This window comes from Poromitra crassiceps, assembly GCF_964638095.1.
Source record: "Poromitra crassiceps genome assembly, chromosome: 5".
Lineage (NCBI taxonomy): Eukaryota > Metazoa > Chordata > Actinopteri > Beryciformes > Melamphaidae > Poromitra > Poromitra crassiceps.
Genome location: NC_139642.1, coordinates 19,827,075 through 19,852,074, shown reverse-complemented (window position 1 = coordinate 19,852,074; position 25,000 = coordinate 19,827,075). Strand labels below are relative to the sequence as shown.

At 46.9% G+C, this 25,000-nt stretch overlaps 2 protein-coding genes across 2 annotated transcripts in view; both read right to left on the bottom strand.

The window, feature by feature from the left end:
- The window catches only part of mindy4b (MINDY family member 4B), a gene marked incomplete at both ends in the record, with an annotated part of 34,641 nt that extends 29,872 nt beyond the window's left edge, over positions 1-4,769 (bottom strand). The window contains 2 exons of the mRNA XM_083636566.1: positions 3,033-3,108; positions 4,690-4,769. Coding sequence (XP_083492692.1) covers positions 3,033-3,108; positions 4,690-4,769 — 156 coding nt within the window. The remainder of the gene's footprint in view (positions 1-3,032; positions 3,109-4,689) is intronic.
- A 12,158-nt stretch (positions 4,770-16,927) lies between these two features.
- clrn1 (clarin 1) lies at positions 16,928-22,820 on the bottom strand (the record flags this gene model as incomplete). Its single annotated transcript, XM_083636968.1, has 3 exons — positions 16,928-17,193; positions 19,434-19,613; positions 22,568-22,820. 3 exons carry the CDS (start codon positions 22,818-22,820, stop codon positions 16,928-16,930), a joined length of 699 nt encoding a protein of 232 aa, XP_083493094.1.
- Between the last annotated feature and the right edge of the window lie 2,180 nt (positions 22,821-25,000).

Here is a 25,000-nt window from a genome sequence, read left to right as displayed (position 1 = left end):
GACGAGACCACAACACACATACACGGGCCCCCTAAGTGTTTTCTGATTGGATGCTAGGTCACCTGATAGGAAACAGATCTACTGGACAAACCCAAGAACCACAGTCAGACCGCAGCAAACCAGCCCTTTCTGGGCCCGTGTGGGCCCACTGTGGGCTGCCATTGGCCCATACCAGCAGTGAAATGGTAGCCACGTCTGGGGTCCGCCCCCCTCTGAAATTTTAACATAGCTGCTGGTTCTAGCTTAGTAGTGTAACCGATTTTGCGTTTTGGGTTCTTTATTGTATTTGTGGATGAAATAATGACTCTGAGACCGCTTCTTCTTTGGACATGCTGCCATCCGTTTACTCGTCAGGGGCGAGAGAGAGAGAGATACAGAGAGAATGAACCACCGTCCACTTCCATTTACGGACTCCAAAATAAGAGTGCACCATAACAGATACAGAACAATCTGTTACAGACGCCCCCCCCCCCCTCAATAAAAAAACCGTCCCCGTTTTAAATAAGGCACAGAAAAAAATCTACAAAATTCAATATGAACATTTCCTGAGGATGCCACGAATGTAGATGATGTCATGACTACATCACTACAGGACTATGTCACTGGACTCGATGATGTCATAACTACTGTGGCGATGATGTCAACAGTGATGATGTCATCATTTATGATCATGTCATCCTCCATGATTCCACTGATGATGTCATAATGAAACTGTTAAACTTGTAATTGATTGTAATTGAGGGAGGGAGAAACTCACGGCTCAATGGCTGAATGCTAACCGGCGTAAAACTAGATTTTTTTGTGTTGATTTTCATTTGGAATCGTAATCAATTAAAAATACATTCCATCAATCCCATTACAAAGAGTCGCATCAGAATCATCCATCTGTAATAAACACCTGTGACTCTTTGGCTCCGCCCACTGAGGTTTAACTCAACCAATGTGTTAGATTAATAGGCATGCCAATATACAGTATTATCTTTGAGTTGATGTTTTCTATGTTGTTATGGTGGGCTGTTATAACATGACAGCAAATTATATCTCTTTATGTGTTGTTTTACTTCAATAGGAATCTCTTCTCTTTATTACACAAGATTTGATAGATTGATATTCATGGAAATCAAACTTACTGTTCCATGTTGTAATTCCAGCCTGTAAGGGAAATGACAGAAGCGTTAGCTCTGAATTCAAATTAGCTTCATTCTTTTCTTGAGAACTTGATTAACTGTATAGGAGATTTGATTGGACAGGACCTGTGTGACTCCACCCTCCTGCGCTCCAGCTCAGACAGTTGGCTCAGGATCTCCTGCAATGTCTCCTCCTCCATCTGACAACAACAATGGTTAAAGCCTGCTTAGCCCGGCCCCCTCCACTTAGTTTTTCTACCTGTTTAAAGGGACTAAATGCAATATTCAGCCCTAGCAGCACTGTGCATGCTTAATTGGTTGTTAAGTTAGCAGGTGGATTGCACTGTTCAGCTAACACTGCAGCTCGGTCGAGTTTTGTGTTGCCACTTGATTTAATCATTCATGCATCGTTGTAATTATTGTTGGATTATCTAGACCACTTTATAATACAGCACCTCATTATGTTGTGTTTAGTATAGGCCTACTTGCATGACATGGTCTTACTAGTTAATCCTGTCAGTAAATGGAGCTATCTCCTATCATTGTTGTTCATGCTCATGTAGCTAATTTAGGATGAGGTAAGTAACCTGCTGTATATTCTACTGTTCGCCAGAGGGGTATGTGTAGCCATTATGTATCATTTATTGGTGAATAGTCAAAATGCTTATTATTTTACTATTATGAACATGTGTATTATTACTGTAATTTGATATATTTGGATTCATGTTCAACTGAATACATTTATGCCTTTGTTTATTTCAGACCACAAGCATATCCCCTGCAGTGTCCACAAAGCTGAGGAAGGTTTCCCCAGGACAAAACTTTATGTTTTGACTCAAACATGAAATAACAGCTCTATGTTCTATGCGGTTCATTACTGTCTAAATATAGAGAGAAGAAATATTGTATTTGAGTGGTACTGACCATTTAGCTGAGCAAGAGTATGCAGAGAAAATAGAGGGGTCACACTTCATATACAATAACATAAATGACTTTACTGTCACACGAAATGTAAAGGTATAGTGAAAAATGGACAGAAGTAAAAAAAAAAAAAGTCAAAACTGTTTTCATTTAGTGCTAGAAAATAATGCAAGACAGTCCAATTATGTATGATCCGCCATATATATATATATATATATATATATATATATATATACACACACACAGTATATAAACTATTACATGTGAAAAGCTGGAATTATGTCAAGACCTTTTGATAAGCAGGATTTAAAATGGCAATAATATATGAATTCAAAATATGTCGAGATGATGAACATGATGAAATTATTTTTTACAGATGAATGATTCATCAGTCTCTTTAGTCAGCAAAAGCCATTGTAAAATTAATTTAAAAAATGTGTGATACTCCCTGGAGTGCACAAAATTTAAATTAAATTAAAATTAAAAAGATGTATGTGAAAATGATTAGGTGAAAATATTTGATTCATAATAAAAAATATATATAATGTAAACACAAGTATATCATAAAGATTATAAATACAGAGCTATCTGTTTTTGTAAATTAACTCTCTGAGAAAGACACCAAAATGAAGTTTCAAATGCTCATCCTTTAACTGTAATGTAATGTAGGGCTGAAACATTTTCATTGACTATGAATCTGTCAATCATTTTCTCGATTAATTGATTTGTTATTTGGTTGGTCTATAAAATGTCAGAAAATGACGAAAAATTGCATTCAGTGTTTCCCAAAGCGACGTCCTCAAATGTCTCGTTTTGTCCACAGACCAAAGATATTTAGTAAGTTTACTGCCGTAAGAGGAGTAAAGAAACCAGAACATATTTAACAAGCTGGAATCAGAGAATTTTGACTTTGTTTCCTTAAAAAAAAAAAGATGAATCAATTATCAAAAAAGTTACTAATTCATTTTCTGTGGATTGACTTACCTTGTTGCACCGTGTGATCTGTCTGTCCAGGTGGAGCTGGTTTGGGGTGATGGTTAGCTGAGCAGGCTGTGGTGTTCTGTGGGATGTTTCTGCCAGTTACATATTCATGAAGACAGACCTGCCTGTGTGGTTTGTCCTAATGTGTGTTGGTCAGCGATGGGAAGTACAAGTAGCCTACTTTGTTACTGTACTTAAGTAGGATTTTTCTGACAACGTTTTACTTTTACTCCCTACATTTTAACACAAATATCTACTTTTTACTCCTTACATTTTCAAAGCAGGCTAGTTACTTTATATGCATGACAGACAAAAATTATGTAATGTTGTTTGTCTCTCTCGTCTTGTCTCATGCTCTCCCAGCTTTTGTGCATTATGTGCACCTTTTTGGTGTGGAAAAACCATTTCACACAAATTATGAACCAAAGTATAATCATCTTAAAACATGTTTGGAGGGGATCTTTTAAGTTTAATATTCTTTAAATAATATTAATATGATGTTTCAGTTAGCTTTGCACAGAAACAGCCGGTAGAAATAATTTTTACTTTTATACTTTATTACATTTCATATCCTGTAGCTTTACTTTTACTTGAGTAAACAAGTTGATTCAGTACTTCTACCAGTCTTTTTTTTCCTTTTTTCTTTTCTTCTAACCAACCAACTAACCAACCAACCAACCAACCAACCAACCAACCAACTAACCAATCCATCATCAATCAATCAATCAAGGTCCATACCACAACTAAACTGTTACATTACAGGGAAAATACAAAATTCATATCAATTATGTGACAAAGTGGGCATGGCTGCACTGCATTTGTCACTAGTAAACATATTTCTTTGAACATACCTTATTTCTGTAATCACATTTTAGCCCATTAGTATATCTACATATTTTCTTAAGTTTATCTTCTGTTTGTGTTTAGTATTACATTTGGTGATATTTCCAACCTTCATATCTTGAGTTAACATTTCAATCATATATCCTCCGTTTCACACAATAACCACAACAGTCGGACAGTGTTGCAAAGTAATTTCCCTTTATTGTTGGTTTGGTTACAGCAGTAGAATTGTATGTTAACATTTCTTTGTTCTCTTAGACGCTCACTTACCTGTCGCGGGAAACTACTGCATGGGAGGGGGCCGCCCGGCAGTCGGCGCCTAGATATAGGCTCCGTGATGTCATCAATGTGCCGGGGCATAATCCATTACGGAGGGGCGTTGTTCTCTCTTGATATTGTAACGTTGTTCTCTTTTCGGGGATCGCTGCTAGCTACTGTAGCCTGTGTATTAAGATGCCTTCAGGTGCGGTGGGAAAGTTGGGTTTCTGTCCTGTGTGGCGTTATGGTTAAATCTAAACATATTAGTATCATGTCTCACCCCTGTAGTGAGGTTGGTGTGTGCCAGGAGATGTGTCCATGTAATTGATGGCTGTATATAACCAGTTGAGCTGAGGCAGCTCAGGAGGAAGGTCCAACAGAGGGCAGATGCCCGTGCACTTATTATTTTCATTTGCTATGAGTTGAGTTATCCTTTGTTCTGTAAATTTAAAGTATTTTCTTTATTTTTTTGTTATTTTTGTTGTAAATTTTTGGGAAGCACTGTAAATAAATGTTCACCTGTGGGACCTGCAACTTGCACCCTGACTCCGCCTCCTACTTCAAAGGCCCTCTGGCTACAACTATCTCACAAGTGGCGGCAGTGGTGACTCCAGGCCAGTAGGGGGCGGTGAAGAGCATGGTGCGACGCAAAGGTATGAAGGACGGAGATAATGAAGCCATGGAGGATGCTGACCTACCGGGGGCAGTCGGTGGTCAAGTCCAGCAACCGCATGGTATCGCAGAGCTCTCCAACCTTTTGCAAGGTATGATGCAGCAACAGTTTGACAGGGATGCCAAATGGGATCAGGAGCGGAAACGGCAGGAGGAGCGCTGGAAGAACGTCCAGCACCAGTTTACCCAGCTCCAGCAGGAGGTTCGGCAGGACCGGCAGAACCACCAGCAACCAGGAGAGGGTGCCACAGTAGATCCCTTTTCTCTCTCTGCACCAACTCCACAGCAATCTGCTGCTCAAACAGCTCCAGCTCCTGATTCTGACACTGGCCCTTTAAATGTATCTGCGGGGCAATCATCCAGTGTGGGGGTAAGATTTCCTGGGTGGAAAGGCCCAAAGATGCAATCATACCAAGAAGGTGAGGACATTGAACATTACCTGACATTGTTTGAGAGAATTGCACATGCATGTCAGTGGCCTCAAGAAGAGTGGGCTTTGCATCTTGCCTCACTGCTCACTGGCAAAGCCCGAGCTGCATATGTTGCCATGGACATTGAGGAAACAATGAACTATGGTAAGGTCAAGAATGCTGTGTTGTATAAGTTTGAAATTAATCCTGAAACTTATCGTCTCAGATTTCGTACCAGTGTCGTGGGAGATGACGAGACACCCAAGGAGCTGCAGGCTCGCCTCAGGGACCTTTATGACAAGTGGATGACTCCTAAAGAAAAGACCAAAGAGCAGGTTGGTGATGCCATTGTCATGGAGCAGTTCTTGAGACTTTTGAACCCTGAGCTCCGGACTTGGGTCAAAGAGCGTAACCCCACATCTTCCAAGGAAGCAGCAGAACTGTCAGAATCTTTCCTGGCCGCCCGCCGGACTTCAAAAGGCTTCCCTGCTCCCAGACCCCATTCTGCAGCTTCATCGGGTAAACAAACAGCCGGTAATGTGCAGAGAGCTAGGAATTTCAGGCAAGGCCCCTCCAGCCCAACTAACGGTAATGATAGGATGTTCAGAAACAGTAACCCTTTTGCATGTCACCTATGTGGTCAGACAGGGCACTTCAAGGCAGATTGTCCAACCCAACATGTCAGTAAGACCTACCTGGGTTTTGCACCCAGATCACATGATGGGCAGCTGCAAAGCAGGGAGCACCCTGAGTGTGTGGAGAAGGAAAGGACAGCCTGTGTATTTATTGGGGATAAACCTTGTGTAGCCCTTTTAGACTCAGGCAGCAATCGTACCTTGGTTAGGCCAGACTGTCTTCCCAGGGACGTGATTTTTGAGGAGGGGACGGTTAGCATCTGGTGTGTCCACGGCGACAAAGTAGAATACCCCATTGCGGAGATAAATATACAGGTTGAAGGCCAACAGTATTTGCTGGCAGTTGGTATTATAGAGAAGCTCCCATACCCCGTGGTGCTAGGCAGAGACCTCCCAGTCCTTTGTGAGCTCATAGCTAGCCATGGGGTTGAGCAAGGTGCTAACAAAGCTAGTGTGGGCATGGTGGCAGTCACAAGGTCCAAGCAAATGCAAGCACAGCCTGTGTCAGCTAAGGGGTGGGAGGAACTACCTTTTGCAGATCAGGAGGTGCCAGGTGCTGAGGGAGCTAAGCTGCCTCTAGCAAAGAAAAGCAGGACACAGCGAAGGCGAGACAAAATGAGGGGGACTGAGCTAGTTGAGCCAGTGCCTGAACTTGGTAGTTCTGAAATGCAGCTCATTCCTAGTAATGTCACTCAGTTGCAGAGAGAGGACCCTTCTCTTAAGTCCCTGTTTTCCAAGTGTGTCCCTGAGTCAACTCTAGTCGCAGAGAGAGGCAGTGAGGTCTTTGTTTTGAAGGGAGAACAGTTGTTTCGCCGCAGCAGACTAGGTGACCAACTAGTTGTCCCCCAAAGTTTAAGGCCCATTGTTCTCCAGCTGAGCCACTCTGTTCCATGGGCAGGCCATTTAGGTCAGCACAAAACATTTTCCAGGATGATTTCTCGCTTTTATTGGCCACAGCAGTATGCAGAGACTGTCCAGTATTGCAAAGCTTGTCCCCAGTGCCAGTTAACAGCCCCAGGCAAAAAGGGAGATAGGGCCCCACTAGTCAGCATGCCCATTATTGACATCCCCTTCTCTCGCATTGCCATGGATATTGTTGGCCCACTGGAGAAGAGCAGTGCAGGCCATAGATATATCCTGGTAGTGTGTGACTATGCTTCAAGATACCCAGAGGCATTCCCACTGAGGAAGATCAAGGCCCGTCAAATAGTCAACTGCCTGGTCCAGCTGTTCTCAAGAGTGGGGATCCCAAAAGAGATACTCACTGACCAGGGGACAAATTTCACCTCTAAGCTGCTTCAGGAGGTGTACAAGATGCTGGGGATTCGTGGGGTGAGGACGAGCCCATACCACCCACAAACTGACGGCCTTGTGGAAAGATTTAATAAGACTCTGAAATCAATGCTGCGGAAGTTTGTGTCAGACACAGGGGCTGACTGGGATCAGTGGCTCCCTTTCCTTCTCTTTGCCTATAGAGAAGTACCACAAGCTTCCACAGGCTTCTCCCCTTTCCAGCTCCTGTATGGTCATCCGGTGCGGGGTCCACTGGATGTTCTGAAGGAGGCTTGGGAGGAGCCAAAACAACAGCAGCACTGTGGTGTCCTCTCATATGTGCTGAAGATGAGAGACAAGCTCGACCAATATCAGGAGCTCGCCAACAGTCATTTGGCCAGTGCCCAGCAGCGTCAGAAGGAGAACTATGATAAGGCTTCCCGGAGGAGGTCTTTCCATCAGGGCCAAAAGGTCCTCCTATTGCTGCCAACTTCAGACTCAGGTCTCTTGGCCAAATGGCAGGGGCCATACGAGGTCACAAAGAAGGTGGGGCCGGTAACGTATGAACTGTATCTGCCTGACCGGCGCAAAAAGTACCAAGTGTTTCATATGAATCTGTTGAAGGAATGGGTGGAGCAGCCGGCTGTATCAATACAGTTGTGGGCGCGGACAATCGTTGACGAGGAAGAGCTGCAGGAGCAGTATTTTCCTTCATCAGCTGGGGGCCAAGAACTGCCAGACCTGAGTCATCTTGCTTTTGACCAGTGTGAGGAGTTAAAGGCCCACATGCCGCTTGAACTGTTCAGTGCACAGCCTGGGAGAACGGAGGTCATTCAGCATGAGATTCGCCTCCTCTCTCCAACACAGCAACCCATCAGGAACACATCCGGTAGAGTTCCAGCAAAGCTCATGCCAGCACTCAAGCAAGAGGTGGAAGACATGTTGGCAATGGGAATCATCGAACCCTCTCGCAGTGAGTGGTGCAGCCCGGTGGTGCTGGTCCCTAAGAAGGACGATCCGAAGCTGAGGTTCTGTATCAACTTTTCTCGTCTGAATGCTGTGTCAGCCTTTGACCCTTACCCAATGCCAAGAGTGGATGAACTTATTGACCGCTTGGGGAATGCCAACTACCTGACGACCCTTGACCTCTGTAAGGGGTATTGGCAGGTACCCTTGACAGAGGCATCCATGGACTTAACAACTTTCAGAGTGCCAAATGGACTGTTCCGGTTCCGGGTGATGCCCTTTGGACTCCATGGAGCTCCAGCGACCTTCCAGAGGTTGGTGGATGAGGTGTTAAGAGGAGCAGATGACTATGCCGCAGCCTACATCGACGACATCGTTGTGTACAGCAGGACGTGGGAGGAGCATGTGGCACACCTCTCAGATGTTCTTCGCCGTATTCAGGATGCCGGGCTGGTCATCAACGCAAAGAAGTGCCACATCGCAAAGCCTGAGGTCCAGTATCTGGGATATGTCATCGGGGGCGGAGCCATTCGCCCTCAGGTGGGGAAGGTCGAGGCCATTGAAGCTCGTCCATTGCCATCTACTAAGAGACAGGTACGATCGTTTCTAGGGTTGGTCGGCTGGTATCGCCGATTCATCCCTGATTTCTCTTCCCGTTCTGCAGTTCTAAGTGACTTAACCAGAAAGTCCAGCCCAGCTAAGGTTAAATGGACACCAGTGTGTGAGGCTGCTTTTAAGGACCTTAAAAACTGTTTGTGCAATGAACCTTTGTTGCAATGTCCAGATTTTGACCTCCCTTTCACTGTGCAGACAGACGCTTCCGGGAGGGGTCTTGGGGCTGTGCTGCTGCAGGGGGAAGGTGACGATCAGAGGCCGGTGCAGTACATCAGCCGCAAGCTCTTCCCGAGAGAAGTAAGGTACTCTACAGTTGAAAAGGAGGCCTTAGCAGTGAAATGGGCACTTGACTCTTTAAAGTATTATCTGATTGGAAAGGAGTTTCTTCTAGAGACTGATCATCGGGCTCTCCAATGGATACACAAGATGATGGACACTAATGCTAGAATAACCCGGTGGTACCTTTCTCTCCAGCCTTACCGTTTCCAGGTTAAATACAGACCAGGGTCCAAGAATGTCGTGGCCGACTTCTTGTCACGTTCCTCTGATGAGTAACGTGCATAAGGGGGGGGGAGTGTGACAAAGTGGGCATGGCTGCACTGCATTTGTCACTAGTAAACATATTTCTTTGAACATACCTTATTTCTGTAATCACATTTTAGCCCATTAGTATATCTACATATTTTCTTAAGTTTATCTTCTGTTTGTGTTTAGTATTACATTTGGTGATATTTCCAACCTTCATATCTTGAGTTAACATTTCAATCATATATCCTCCGTTTCACACAATAACCACAACAGTCGGACAGTGTTGCAAAGTAATTTCCCTTTATTGTTGGTTTGGTTACAGCAGTAGAATTGTATGTTAACATTTCTTTGTTCTCTTAGACGCTCACTTACCTGTCGCGGGAAACTACTGCATGGGAGGGGGCCGCCCGGCAGTCGGCGCCTAGATATAGGCTCCGTGATGTCATCAATGTGCCGGGGCATAATCCATTACGGAGGGGCGTTGTTCTCTCTTGATATTGTAACGTTGTTCTCTTTTCGGGGATCGCTGCTAGCTACTGTAGCCTGTGTATTAAGATGCCTTCAGGTGCGGTGGGAAAGTTGGGTTTCTGTCCTGTGTGGCGTTATGGTTAAATCTAAACATATTAGTATCATGTCTCACCCCTGTAGTGAGGTTGGTGTGTGCCAGGAGATGTGTCCATGTAATTGATGGCTGTATATAACCAGTTGAGCTGAGGCAGCTCAGGAGGAAGGTCCAACAGAGGGCAGATGCCCGTGCACTTATTATTTTCATTTGCTATGAGTTGAGTTATCCTTTGTTCTGTAAATTTAAAGTATTTTCTTTATTTTTTTGTTATTTTTGTTGTAAATTTTTGGGAAGCACTGTAAATAAATGTTCACCTGTGGGACCTGCAACTTGCACCCTGACTCCGCCTCCTACTTCAAAGGCCCTCTGGCTACAACTATCTCACAAATTACTTTTCATTTGTTTTTATTTAGAGCTAAAAATAGAAAAAGAAAGAATGTAGGGCAGTCCCATGTTGTATGATGAATCACACGCTTCTGCCGTTTGTAATACTTTTTCAATATGATTTTACCAAAAGCTAGAAAAAAAATCATGAAGGTCTTCTTGATGAGCAGGATTTAATAATCAAGAAAAATGGCACTCGTAGAATTCCATATAAAACGTGGTAATAAATATGATATAAGACCTGGTGTGAATATGATATAAGACCTGGTGTGAATATGATATGATAAGACCTGGTGTGAATATGATATAAGACCTGGTGTGAATATGATATAAGACCTGGTGTGAATATGATATAAGACCTGGTGTGAATATGATATGATAAGACCTGGTGTGAATATGATATAAGACCTGGTGTGAATATGATATGATAAGACCTGGTGTGAATATGATATAAGACCTGGTGTGAATATGATATAAGACCTGGTGTGAATATGATATAAGACCTGGTGTGAATATGATATAAGACCTGGTGTGAATATGATATAAGACCTGGTGTGAATATGATATAAGACCTGGTGTGAATATGATATGATAAGACCTGGTGTGAATATGATATAAGACCTGGTGTGAATATGATATAAGACCTGGTGTGAATATGATATAAGACCTGGTGTGAATATGATATAAGACCTGGTGTGAATATGATATAAGACCTGGTGTGAATATGATATAAGACCTGGTGTGAATATGATATAAGACCTGGTGTGAATATGATATAAGACCTGGTGTGAATATGATATAAGACCTGGTGTGAATATGATATAAGACCTGGTGTGAATATGATGTAAGACCTGGTGTGAATATGATATAAGACCTGGTGTGAATATGATATAAGACCTGGTGTGAATATGATATAAGACCTGGTGTGAATATGATATAATATCTTCACTGGGAGCCACTGAGCTCAAAGCCACATTCACGTCCAAGCGCGCCCCGTCTGAAGGGGGTGCACGAGCTCGTATAGGTCGGGTCAGGGCGCCCCGTCTGAAGGGGGTGCACGAGCTCGTATAGGTCGGGTCAGGGCGCCCCGTCTGAAGGGGGTGCACGAGCTCGTATAGGTCGGGTCAGGGCGCCCTGTCCGAAGGGGGTGCACGAGCTCGTATAGGTCGGGTCAGGGCACCCCGTCTGAAGGGGGTGCACGAGCTCGTATAGGTCAGGTCAGGGCGCCCTGTCTGAAGGGGGTGCACAGGCTCGTATAGGTCGGGTCAGGGCGCCCTGTCTGAAGGGGGTGCACAGGCTCGTATAGGTCGGGTCAGGGCGCCCTGTCTGAAGGGGGTGCACAGGCTCGTATAGGTCGGGTCAGGGCGCCCTGTCTGAAGGGGGTGCACAGGCTCGTATAGGTCGGGTCAGGGCGCCCTGTCTGAAGGGGGTGCACAGGCTCGTATAGGTCGGGTCAGGGCGCCCTGTCTGAAGGGGGTGCACAGGCTCGTATAGGTCGGGTCAGGGCGCCCTGTCTGAAGGGGGTGCACAGGCTCGTATAGGTCGGGTCAGGGCGCCCTGTCTGAAGGGGGTGCACAGGCTCGTATAGGTCGGGTCAGGGCGCCCTGTCTGAAGGGGGTGCACAGGCTCGTATAGGTCGGGTCAGGGCACCCCATCTGAAGGGGGTGCACGAGCTCATATAGGTCGGGTCAGGGCGCCCCGTCTGAAGGGGGTGCACGAGCTCGTATAGGTCGGGTCAGGGCGCCCCGTCTGAAGGGGGTGCACGAGCTCGTATAGGTCGGGTCAGGGCGCCCCGTCTGAAGGGGGTGCACGAGCTCGTATAGGTCGGGTCAGGGCACCCCGTCTGAAGGGGGTGCACGAGCTCGTATAGGTCAGGTCAGGGCGCCCCGTCTGAAGGGGGTGCACGAGCTCGTATAGGTCGGGTCAGGGCACCCCATCTGAAGGGGGTGCACGAGCTCGTATAGGTCGGGTCAGGGCGCCCTGTCTGAAGGGGGTGCACGAGCTCGTATAGGTCGGGTCAGGGCGCCCTGTCTGAAGGGGGTGCACGAGCTCGTATAGGTCGGGTCAGGGCGCCCTGTCTGAAGGGGGTGCACAGGCTCGTATAGGTCGGGTCAGGGCACCCCGTCTGAAGGGGGTGCACGAGCTCGTATAGGTCGGGTCAGGGCGCCCCGTCTGAAGGGGGTGCACGAGCTTGTATAGGTCAGGTCAGGGCGCCCTGTCTGAAGGGGGTGCACGAGCTCGTATAGGTCGGGTCAGGGCACCCTGTCTGAAGGGGGTGCACGAGCTCGTATAGGTCGGGTCAGGGCACCCTGTCTGAAGGGGGTGCACGAGCTCATATAGGTCAGGTCAGGGCGCCCTGTCTGAAGGGGGTGCACGAGCTCATATAGGTCAGGTCAGGGCGCCCTGTCTGAAGGGGGTGCACGAGCTCGTATAGGTCGGGTCAGGGCGCCCTGTCTGAAGGGGGTGCACGAGCTCATATAGGTCGGGTCAGGGCGCCCTGTCCGAAGGGGGTGCACGAGCTCATACAGGTCGGGTCAGGGCGCCCCGTCTGAAGGGGGTGCACGAGCTCGTATAGGTCGGGTCAGGGCACCCCGTCTGAAGGGGGTGCACGAGCTCATATAGGTCGGGTCAGGGCGCCCCGTCTGAAGGGGGTGCACGAGCTCGTATAGGTCGGGTCAGGGCGCCCCGTCTGAAGGGGGTGCACGAGCTCATATAGGTCGGGTCAGGGCGCCCCGTCTAAAGGGGGTGCACGAGCTCGTATAGGTCGGGTCAGGGCACCCCGTCTAAAGGGGGTGCACGAGCTCATATAGGTCGGGTCAGGGCGCCCCGTCTAAAGGGGGTGCACGAGCTCGTATAGGTCGGGTCAGGGCGCCGCTCTTCGTCTGGATGCTCCACTGAATCCCTCAGGTGTGTAGAGGACACTTTTCACCGGAGGATCACTGTCCAAAAATCCAGGGAAGAAAACCCGACCTACTTCTAGTGGTGCATGTACACGCCCTCGAGCTTGTGCCCCCAGTGCAAACGGGGTGGCGCTAATGTGAACACGGCTTTGAGCTCAGCATTGAAGATTTCAGCTAAAAACATGGTATAAATGACGTCTTTTCGAGTCAACTCGGATTACAGCGAACAAACAGTGTGGAGCAATTTTATTTATTTATTTATTTTAAATTTCTCTCTCTCTGGTGTTAATTTTTTTTTACATTTTACAACAAATCCCCATGAACTGCAGTTGTTCAGGAGAATGCTACAACGCTGTTTTGCTGTGAAGCTCCAGGCCTGTTTTTTCGTGGCCTAAGAAACTCCACCCGACTTTCCGTCGGCATGGGGGTGAGTAGATAAGGACTGAATTTTCATTTTTTTGGGTGAACTGTTCCTTTAAGATGGAGATATTTGTTTGCAGGATACAAACACCTTGAAGGCGGTCCAGCTGAGTCTCAATCTGCCAATAGAAATCCTGCCCTTTAATCGGCCCTCCCACTGAACAGCACAATTAAACACATGATGGAGTCAACCTGACACCATGCCCCCCTACAGGAGGATGTGGTCATGTTCTTTAGAGAAGGAGCCAGGTCCGTCTCAGCGTTTCATCTGAGGAGAGGGGAGAGGAGCGGCTTAAGAGGCCTCAATTGTTCCATTAGCGTTGTTCTTTCAACAGTTCCTGTCGCACCAAGAGAAGTCCTGCTCCAAACCTCCTATTGAGACAGAGCTTCAGTGTCACCGCATGGGGCAGAGCGGAAACAGGCCTGGTCCCAGAGTGGTCAGGGAGGTTAGAGACCAGCCTGTACCACAGGTTCCATCCCTGCTGAAGTGTTGTAAAGCGAGGCACTGAGCCCTGCTTTACTGTGTCCACGCTCCCACACTGCTTTACGCTGTCCATGCTCCCACACTGCTTTACGGTGTCCATGCTCCCACACTGCTTTACGGTGTCCATGCTCCCACACTGCTTTACGCTGTCCATGCTCCCACACTGCTTTACGCTGTCCATGCTCCCACACTGCTTTACGGTGTCCATGCTCCCACACTGCTTTACGCTGTCCATGCTCCCACACTGCTTTACTGTGTCCATGCTCCCACACTGCTTTACACTGTCCATGCTCCCACACTGCTTTACTGTGTCCATGCTCCAACACTGCTTTACTGTGTCCACACTCCCACACTGCTTTACTGTGTCCACACTCCAACACTGCTTTACTGTGTCCACGCTCCCACACTGCTTTACTGTGTCCACGCTCCCACACTGCTTTACTGTGTCCACACTCCCACACTGCTTTACTGTGTCCACGCTCCCACACTGCTTTACTGTGTCCACGCTCCCACACTGCTTTACTGTGTCCACGCTCCCACACTGCTTTACTGTGTCCACACTCCAACACTGCTTTACTGTGTCCACACTCCCACACTGCTTTACTGTGTCCACACTCCCACACTGCTTTACTGTGTCCACGCTCCAACACTGCTTTACTGTGTCCACGCTCCCACACTGCTTTACTGTGTCCATGCTCCAACACTGCTTTACTGTGTCCACACTCCCACACTGCTTTACTGTGTCCACACTCCAACACTGCTTTACTGTGTCCATGCTCCCACACTGCTTTACGCTGTCCACGCTCCCACACTGCTTTACTATGTCCACGCTCCAACACTGCTTTACTGTGTCCATGCTCCCACACTGCTTTACTATGTCCACGCTCCCACACTGCTTTACTATGTCCACGCTCCAACACTGCTTTACTGTGTCCATGCTCCAACACTGCTTTACTGTGTCCACACTCCCACACTGCTTTACTGTGTCCACACTCCCACACTGCTTTACTGTGTCCACACTCCCACACTGCTTTACTGTGTCCACGCTCCCACACTGCTTTACTATGTCCACGCTCCCACACTGCTTTACTATGTCCACACTGCGAGCAACACGGTCACCTGCTTTACTGTGTCTACGCTCCCACACTGCTACTCCCACACAGTAATGCTACGTAATTAATGCTTAATAGCGGGCTATGTTAACTCATCAAATGTAACATTATGGAAGTATGAAAGTCTACAGGTTAGTCAGCTACTAGCTAGTCTCGCTAGCCAGCCTCTCTTCCCTTCCGTCAGAGAGTCTGGTGCCGCAGGTTTCCATTGTGGGATTGCAGAAAAAATGGTCTGTTTGGGTTAACCAATCATCCTCGTCTTGGGCGGTGCTTAGCGTTAGTGCCCTTGGAAAATAGTTTTGGGGTGGAACTTGTGTCGGCGGAACATTTACACAAGAGGAGGAGAGCTCACAGGCATAAAGTCGTTAGACAGCAAATGTTCTAAACATATTCTCTTGATATCTTTACAACCATCCACCGAAAGTGCCGAGCAGGCCTTCTTTATTGCACAATCCAAATTTTCTTCAAAACTTGCCATTTTCAGCGTGTAGCAATGAGTTAGCCTGTAGGTTTCTGCCGTTAGCTTTCTACGCTAGCTAGTTAGCGTTCGGCGGGAGCATTACAGCGACACACATGAAGCCGCTCTGATTGACATACAGTATGGTCGGAGCCAATGACAGAGCGTGACAGAGTTTGCAAGCGGGGGAGCGGATATCCTGCTGGCACCGAAACAGCCGCTCGAATGGGAGAGCAGCTTTAGAGCAGGGGCGGGCTGATCCCTGTTGCCTGTTTCCACGGCGCCAGACTCTCTGACAGAAAGGAAGAGAGGCTGGCTAGCGAGACTAGCTACTAGCTAGCATACCTAAGCTAGCGTAATGTGAACCTACAGTATATCCTTGAGAATTCTTGAGATCAATTTGTTTCTAATGTGTTTTGCAGTGGAGAATATGTGTAATGATATGATGATACATGCTGATACATGCTGATGATGCATGGTGCATCTTGGTTCACAGCAGCAGCAGCAGCAGCACAGAGCTGGGCTTATTGACTTCCAGGTATTGTTTCTCAACCCGTCCATCTGTAGAAGTGTCATAATTAATGCTCCTAATTCTTGTGGCTGATTGTTTCAAACATTATTAATCATTTATCCTTATTTAGCAGTCTGCTGTGTAGCTGGGTAGCTCCTCAACCATAAGGTCTATTATGCATAATATGTCTGGCCTTGTTTGAAAGGTAAGGATCTATGAAATATGAATCAAGTGTAAGTAAACCTAGGCTACATCTATTACCATTCCAGAGTAAATGGAGATGCAATAAGGAATCAATATTTTCATCCTCACCTAGAGAATAATCGAAGGCAACATCACCATTATAACAAAGATGCCACAAGTAATAATGATGCTGAATGTATCGTCATACTCACACTCACACTCACTAGTTGACTACAACTGTAATTAGATTTGATGAAAATACACTAAAATGCACCATTTATGATGCAATTCTATTAATATAGGTGAGGATGAAAATACGATTTTCCTTTATTGCATCTCCATTTATTCTGGAATGGTACTAGGTTTCCTTACACTTGGTTCATATCTCATAGCTTCTTACCTTTCAAAAAAGGCCAGACATGCATATAGGCCTTATGGTTGAGGAACCATCTTGAATTATTTGGGGTACCGGTATGTCTGGGGTACCGAGAGAACACACCAAAGCACCCCTGGGTGGATAGAGTTAAAGGCATGGTGAGCACAATGTTGACCATCACAGCTCACAGCAGGGAGTTGGGACCTCATGGTGGAGTTGGGACCTCATGGTGGAGTTGGGACCTCATGGTGGAGATGGTGGAGTTGGGACCTCATGGTGGAGTTGGGACCTCATGGTTGCGGTGGTCTCAGTACATGAGGTCCACGGCCCCGCTGGTCAGCTCCGACTCTTTGGCGTCCTGGAAAGGGAACTGGATCCCGGCCAGGCGGATCAGCAGGATGTTCAGTGCGTGGAGGAAGAAGATGAGGAGGAACAGCCAATAGCAGCGGTCGTAGCGCTCGCTGTGCGTCTGGTAGACGAAGCTCAGCTCGTTGAAGTTGGCGATGCGCTCGGACAGACGCTGGAGCTTCACCTCCGAGGCAAACAGGATCATCACCAGGCAACTGCACACACCTGAGGACCACACGGACTCACAGTGAACCACCGTTCAAAAAACACCTTCCTTGCACAACATAGACCATTTTAAGCTGGGACCAGCTCCAAATCGGTTAGTTGGTCGGTCGGTCCACAATAGGTAAACCACCCTTTAGAGGCCCCAATTTTCGCCCTAGGAGGCTAAAATTTGGCAAGGAGGTTGTGTGTGTGTGTGTGTGTGTGTGTGTGTGTGTGTGTGTGTGTGTGTGTGTGTGTGAAGTTGTGTGTGCATGTGTGTGTGTGTGTGTGTGTGAAGGCGCAGTGCAGAATGGACAAAGATGGAGACTGAATAAATAAACAGGAGGATGTCCCCGCTGAGCGCGTTAAGTCCCCGCTGAAAGATGACAGTTTAGTCTTGGCTCTGAGCAGCCTGGGCTGGTCTCTGTGTTGATTGTTGTTTCTGACCAAACACATCTGACTGTGTCAGATTGCACATGTTAAATCTGAGGTTCTCAAAGTGTGGGTCAGGGACCCCCAGGGGTCCGTGGGGGAGTTCCAGGGGGGCCCCAGCAAAAAGGCGGATCATTTATTTTCATCATGTATATCGTCGCTGTCGTTCCAGGACCTCGAATCTCCAAAACAGCAACTTTTCAGGAAGTTGAAAAAACCTGTTTGCTCTTAAAATACTGAACCAAACGTCGTCAAAGTTGGCACATGTTTTAATTATAGTTAGTTTCCCGCTGTATGTGTCATTACTTTATTAATATCTTACCTGGATAAGCTCAAATGATGTTGTTTATATTATCAGTCCGACTTGGAAGCGCTTTCTCATGGCCAGTCAAGCGGGAGGCAGTCGCATGCTCATGCACGAGCCCCAAGCTCCAGGCCGCGGGGGCGCGCGCAGGAGCAACAGCATTGCCCCTCGCCTCTCATGTCCGAGGCGGGGGCTTTCGCATGGGGTGAGAAATAGTCTGTCATAACGTAGTGTTAACGTTACTTTATTCTCGTCCGAAAACACTCCGATTTGCATGTTAAAACAAGTTTGCAGCCTAGGAATAACTGGAAAACATTTGATTGATATATTAACATCAGAGGAAGCCAGGATTAGTCAAAACGATATGAGAAATACACAGCGCGTCTGCCGTGTGACTTTTCCGGGTTTATTGTCCTGCGTGGGGGGGTACAGACGGAGGTAGGGGACGAATTTCGAGGTTTGACTGACAGATTGAGGGCGAATGGCGTTACTCACAAGCTCGTTTGAATGCTTTTCCATTGGTTGCATTTGTTAAAAACCACACAGAGACGTGAAGGGTGACCAATGGCACTGATTCATGACAAAAAGTGAAAAAAGGGACATTCGAGGTCCTGGCACAACAGCGACGATATCACACTCGAGGTCATGATATCCCTCACGGCTGTGATTATATCTTCTGCGGCCTCGTGCCTACGAGCCAACCACAGCCGTGACGATGAGAAACGTTGTCCGGAGTGCTGTTGGCTATGTGTTCGCGTGCGCTCGTGTCGCTCGTGCTCGTCCTATCCAAATCGCTACATGTACGCTCCAAACGGAGGCAGAAAAAGTATGTCAGACCCTGCAGCCATCATGCCAACGCCAGCCGGTAGTTAAAAGCAAGTATCTCCGCCAAGGGCATCAGGTGACAGTCACCTTTTTCATCCCAAAATAGGAGGATTTCTGTGTGGTTTTTATGTCTGCCCTTGTATCTGTTACCAACAATGTAACCTGCACCACGCTCCAGTGTGGTGGAGGTTACATTTTCTAATGTAACCCCCCCCCCCCAAAAAAAATAAAAGAAAGAAAGAAAGAAAGAAAGAAAGAAAGAAAGAAAGAAAGAAAGAAAGAAAGAAAGAAAGAAAGAAAGAAAAAAATACAGGTCCCCGGGGCAGAAATATGGAGAAAAGGTGGCATTCTAAATGGGCATTCAACACCTGTGACATCACTTGTTGTTGGACTTTCTGCTGTGGCTGACATCATCACATCACAGGTGTACAGTTCCATTTCAGGAACAGCGCCCCCTGCAGTTTACAGAGACGAGTCTAGATGCAGCTATGTGTGATAAAAAAGAAAAGAAAAAATCCCATTGCTACCCCTCCCACATATTAGTGTAGTGCAATGTGGTCTCCAACCTGCACCATGCTCTTTAAGTATTATTTGTAGTAGTATATGCTATGGTTATTGGTAATACAGAGGTGTGTGTGTGTGTGTGTGTGTGTGTGTGTGTGTGTGTGTGTGTGTGTGTGTGTGTGTGTGTTTTTCTCACAGCAGATGAAGTTCCACAGGTAAAGTCCCATGGGGCCTTGCAGCGTCTCGTAGGGGCGGCCGAAGGCGTTGAAGATGAAGAAGCCGGTGGCCACCGAGGAGAAGACGATCAGGACACCAACGAAGAAGATGACTGTGACGTGCAGGCCTGCCGGGATCACATTCAGCAGGTCAGGGAAGACTGGGAGAGAGAGAGAGAGAGAGGGAGATAGAGAGAGAGAGACTATCACAATGTGTTGTGGTAATTATTTCTATACTGCATTGTTGACAGTGTTGGGTGGTACTGTGTGTGTTACATGACAACCAGTCAAACGACACACATTTGTCTATTTTTTGGGCTACTATTTTCGACATTTTAGGACAACCGTGCATTCACACAGAATGTCAGCATCGTTTGTCGGCATCAATCGGTATTGCACGCTTTGGCGTCATACCGGGCTGACTGATAATACCAAGGCACGTGTCCCAGGTGAGGCCTAGGCACGTGTCCCAGGCGAGGCCTAGGCATCTGTCCCAGGTGAGGCCTAGGCACGTGTCCCAGGCGAGGCCTAGGCATCTGTCCCAGGCGAGGCCTAGGCACGTGTCCCAGGCGAGGCCTAGGCATCTGTCCCAGGCGAGGCCTAGGCACGTGTCCCAGGCGAGGCCTAGGCACGTGTCCCAGGCGAGGCCTAGGCACGTGTCCCAGGCGAGGCCTAGGCACGTGTCCCAGGCGAGGCCTAGGCACGTGTCCCAGGCGTGTGTGTGTGTGTGTGTATGTGTATATATGTGTGCATGTGCGTGTGTGTGTGTGTGTGTTATACATGTATTTGTGCATGTATTTGTTTAGCATGTGGGTAAACATCATGACGTGCAGCACAACGGCTGCCTGGTGGGGAAACACAGACAGGCTCTGTTCTCCTGCCGGTCAGCCGGTCAATCAGTCAGGCAGAAAGACATCTGACAAACATCCACAGCTCGTTAGCGGAGGACATCCACAGCTCGTTAGTGAAGGACACCATGTCCAGCTCAGCTCCCTCTCTCACAAACACTAGGGCGACAGACGCTCACCGACAGCCCAGACCCAGACATTGCGCCGAAGGCCTGTATGTGTCGGGGGTTTAAGGGGGAAAATATGTATTTTTGATTTGGGGGTGAACTGTCCCTTTAAGAACAACCATCTGTGTCTGACTGCTCTGCTGCCCAGTGTCTCATTGCTGTTTGTTCACACTTTATAGTCCAATGACCTCTGACAGGGCAGCCATTTAAGCAGCCAGGCGTTTGGCTGCTGGGTCCTCCTTCCCTCCTGGATGCACCAACACACGAAACATTTCTCTATTGGCTCCATAAGCTCTATATTTGAATAAGAAGTCTGGAAACATTTCTATATTGGCTACATAAAAGCTCTATATTGAAATAAGAAGTGTGAATTATTCATGGTGTTATTGCGCCTGCTGGTTGCATTCTAAGTTGCTTTGAATAATTAATGTGCAGGTGAGATAACAAGATGTCTCGCACAATTACCTTGTTGAAAAATGTGCTGTTTATACTGTAGGCTTACAGGGAGTCTGAGGGAGCCATGCTGTAGTTATGTCTGCTCCACTGAGTTTATAATGTAGGCTTACAGGGAGTCTGAGGGAGCCATGCTGTAGTTATGTCTGCTCCACTGAGTTTATACTGCGACGTACTTTGATCTCCTCTGGTCAAACATTCTAATTTACACTACAGATGCAACCAGTAGTCGATTCATCGATTAGACTAATTAAAAACAACAACAACAATTCTCTCATTCCAGCTTCTTAATTGTGAATATTTGCTGGTGTCGTTAGGCTTCTATGACAGTAAACTGATTATCTTTGGGTTGTGGACTGTTGGTGAGTTATGTTAAGTTAAGTTTTTGTTTTTTTCTCTGCAATGTCCATGCAGGGCCGCTGCAGGTACCTTGCAGGGACCCTGCGTCTGTACCAGTAGCTTATAACAGACTATCCCTATAGGACGTAGAGCAAAGACCACTCACAGGAGAAGCTGTAGGGTTGTCTGTACCAGTAGCTTATAACAGACTATCCCTATAGGACGTAGAGCAAAGACCACTCACAGGATAAGCTGTAGGGTGGTCTGTACCAGTAGCTTATAACAGACTATCCCTATAGGACGTAGAGCAAAGACCACTCACAGGAGAAGCTGTAGGGTGGTCTGTACCAGTAGCTTATAACAGACTATCCCTATAGGACAGGGGTTCCCAACCTTTTTTGGCTTGTCATCCTACTTTGACGTCACAAAAATCTAGGGACCCGAGACATTCAAATTCCGGTACACCATCGATAATATCACCAGTGACATCGTCAGTGATGTCACATAGTATGCTTCTTTTTCCCGCAGAATTCTGATTTATAATTCTGAATTATAATCTCAAATATCTTCATCTAAATAAAAATGTTCACAATGTTGATTGAGGCTATGGTCCATTGATGGAAGCCTTTGCAGTATATAGTGACATTATGTGACATTAGTAATGTCTGCAACAGTTTGGATCTCACCTGCAATTACCACTCATCGCCATAGGTGTCACCCAAGAGAACAAAAGTGAAATCTTAGAGATGATCACTTTAAACTCAGAACTAAAATAAAGAAATAAAAACATCACAAGTGACCCTAATCATCTTCGGCCTGGATGGAAAAACCTCGCTCCGAGTTTTCCGGCTCTGGGCCGAAGACCTGTGCTCCAGGAAAAATATTCCGCTCAATTCTTGTGTTCCGTTTAGAAAACATGGGCGACGCAAGTAACTAGCGTTAGCTAAAAACAAACACTTCCTTTGGTATGTCCATGCTTCTTATTTTTTCTCTAACTCGTATATAGTACTGTTGCATTCCTGTGGGGGAACGAAAACACTGCAGCACAGGCCGCCGGAAGACGGGGGCGGGTCTTCTTCTGTCTTCCTGCCTCAGTAACGCATACCAGGCTCTCTCCCCTCTGAGAGAGCATGGTGACGCAACGCGAGGTTACTTCGGTAGTATTAAATTGTGTGTGGTGTAAAAAAAGATAAAAAATACAGAAAATTCAGGCGACCCTAGAATTCCAGGCGACCCCGCTTAGGGTCGCGACCCTAAGGTTCCTTGGGAACCACTGCTATATAAGACGTAAAAGTGAAGCCCACTCACAGGAGAAGCTGTAGGGTCTTCCTCCCAGGCCGCACTGATTGACCCTCTGTCCGGTGAACAGGCCGTAGCTCAGCTTGCCCAGGAACATGTCGAGCTCCGGGCCCGAGGCGTTGACCAGCTCGGCGCCGGTGCGGCACAGCACGGTGCCCCTGACCCAGCACGGCAGCCCCACCGCCACCGCGGCACTGAGCACGCACCACAGCCCCAGCACGCCGCCCAGCGAGAAGATCCACCGCTTCTGCCCGCTCGCCATCACGCTAAGCTAGGGCTAGAGACCCCCGCCTGGACACATATGGCCCACCGCCCGCTCATTAATTAGTTAATTAAGTTAACCTTAATTAATAAGCTGTGCATTATCAGCACGATAACACGTCAGCTCTGGACACTCGAGGCTGGATGGAAGAAGCTGTGATGATGGTGCTGCAAGCAGATTCAATTACACTATACAAGGTTGGTTTCCAAGTAACCCAGGTTTTATATTTCAGAGAGAGAGAGAGAGAGAGGGAGAGAGAGAGAGAGAGAGAGAGAGAGATAGAGAGAGAGATAGAGAGAGAGAGAGAGAGAGAGAGAGAGGCAGAGAGAGAGAGAGGCAGAGAGAGAGAGAGAGAGAGAGAGAGAGAGAGAGAAAGGGAGGGGAGAGAGAGACATACAGACAGAGAGAGAGAGAGAGAGAGAGAGAGAGAGGCAGAGAGATAAGAGAGAAAGGGAGGGGAGAGAGAGACATACAGAGAGAGAGAGATGAGAGAGTGGGGGTGGCCTATAAAAACGTTCAGTAAATTGTGCTGCCGTGTATGATTGATGTGATTAGTCATGTGGTGGCGTTCACACTCTCTCTCTCTCTCTCTCTCTCTCTCTCTCTCTCTCTCTCTCTCTCTCGCTCGCTCGCTCTCTCAATTTAATTCAGTAGCTTTATAGAGTTCAACAGTCATGTGACGTTTCTTGCACCAGAAGTTAATTCCCCGTTCCTTTTCTCCACAGACATTCCGGAAAATCCTCATATAACGAGTTTTAAGGCCTTGAACCAAGCCAACCAGTCTTCCAGAGGAATCGTGAGTGACCATAAAACATTTCACGTTCAGTAAAAACAAAAAGTAAATGCAGGAAAATACGAGTAACTTGACCTTTGCCTCACCCCAACACGTGCACAGTGCTTGTTTAACAGTGCGTCCGTGGGCGTATCATATTTGCGCAAAAGGATACGCACAGCGTTCCATTCGACGCCCAAGGTGCGTGACAGAGTGGTGATATTACCAATGAGAACGAGTTGGATCATGATGTGTTTCTTAGATTATGGCATGACATCATCGTGACATCATCATGACATCACATATTGAGCACAGAGTTCAACATTTTCTCGAAGCAGGATATTCTCTCTCTCTCTCTCTCTCTCTCTCTCTCAGTCTCTCTTGCCTCAGCTACCACACTCACACATGCAGCAGGCCTATAATGATTTGGTGACATCAAAACTTGACTCGGAAGCTTTGCAGATGGCGACCTCAGGTGGCAGTGAGAGGTAATTGCAAGTAATCTGGACCGTCTCTCCCATTGACTGTATTTTTGTTTTATTTCGATTTATTTATTTATTTATTTATTTGGGGGGGGGGGGGGGGGGGGGGTTGGGGGTGTAATATTATAAACTGGAAATCATTTTTCTGTTACTCCCTCTTTGTTAATATGAATTTTATTTTGAAGGTTATGGGTGGATGTCTTATCCACCATTCTTTCTTCTGACTTGATGCAAGAGGCAGAGGTAGAGAGAGAGAGAGAGATAGGCAGGCAGAGAAAGAGAAGAGAGTGAGGCAGGCAGAGAGAGAGAGAGAGAGAGAGAAGAGAGAGCTGTATGAGTTGGAGCGGCTCAGCTGTTTTGTGTTTCTAAACTTTCTCCTGCTGTCATGAGGTGAGTCAACAGCAACACTACCTGATGATAATCCCTATAGTGTTCCATATCTCTAGAGCAGAGGTTTTTCAAAGTAAAGGCGGCCCTCCCCAGGGGGGCTCCATCCATGCAGTTTCAGGGGAGGCCCAGTGAATTGTAGTTATTACATTAGTTGTCAAAAGGAGATCACAGCGAATAGCGAAAATGTGTGTGGTTTGGTTAAAGAGATAGTTCAGAGATACCAATTTTCCCACAGTCAGAATGCCTTCAAGCAGACCTATTTGGTGTAGTACAGTGTTGGGCAAGTTACTTTCAAAATGTAATATACTACATATTACTAGTTACTTTCATTTGAAAGTAATAAGTTACTCTCAATATTACTGTGTGTGTAGAGTAGCTCATTACTTATAATACTACTTTTGCATTACTTTCACCAAAATAACTGCAGTAGCAGAATGACATCGCCGCCCCAGAACCATCCCAAAAGATAATTTATACAATCTTCAAGTCAGTGTAAACCGTCCACAATTCTAAAATGTTATCCTTTTCCTTTGTTA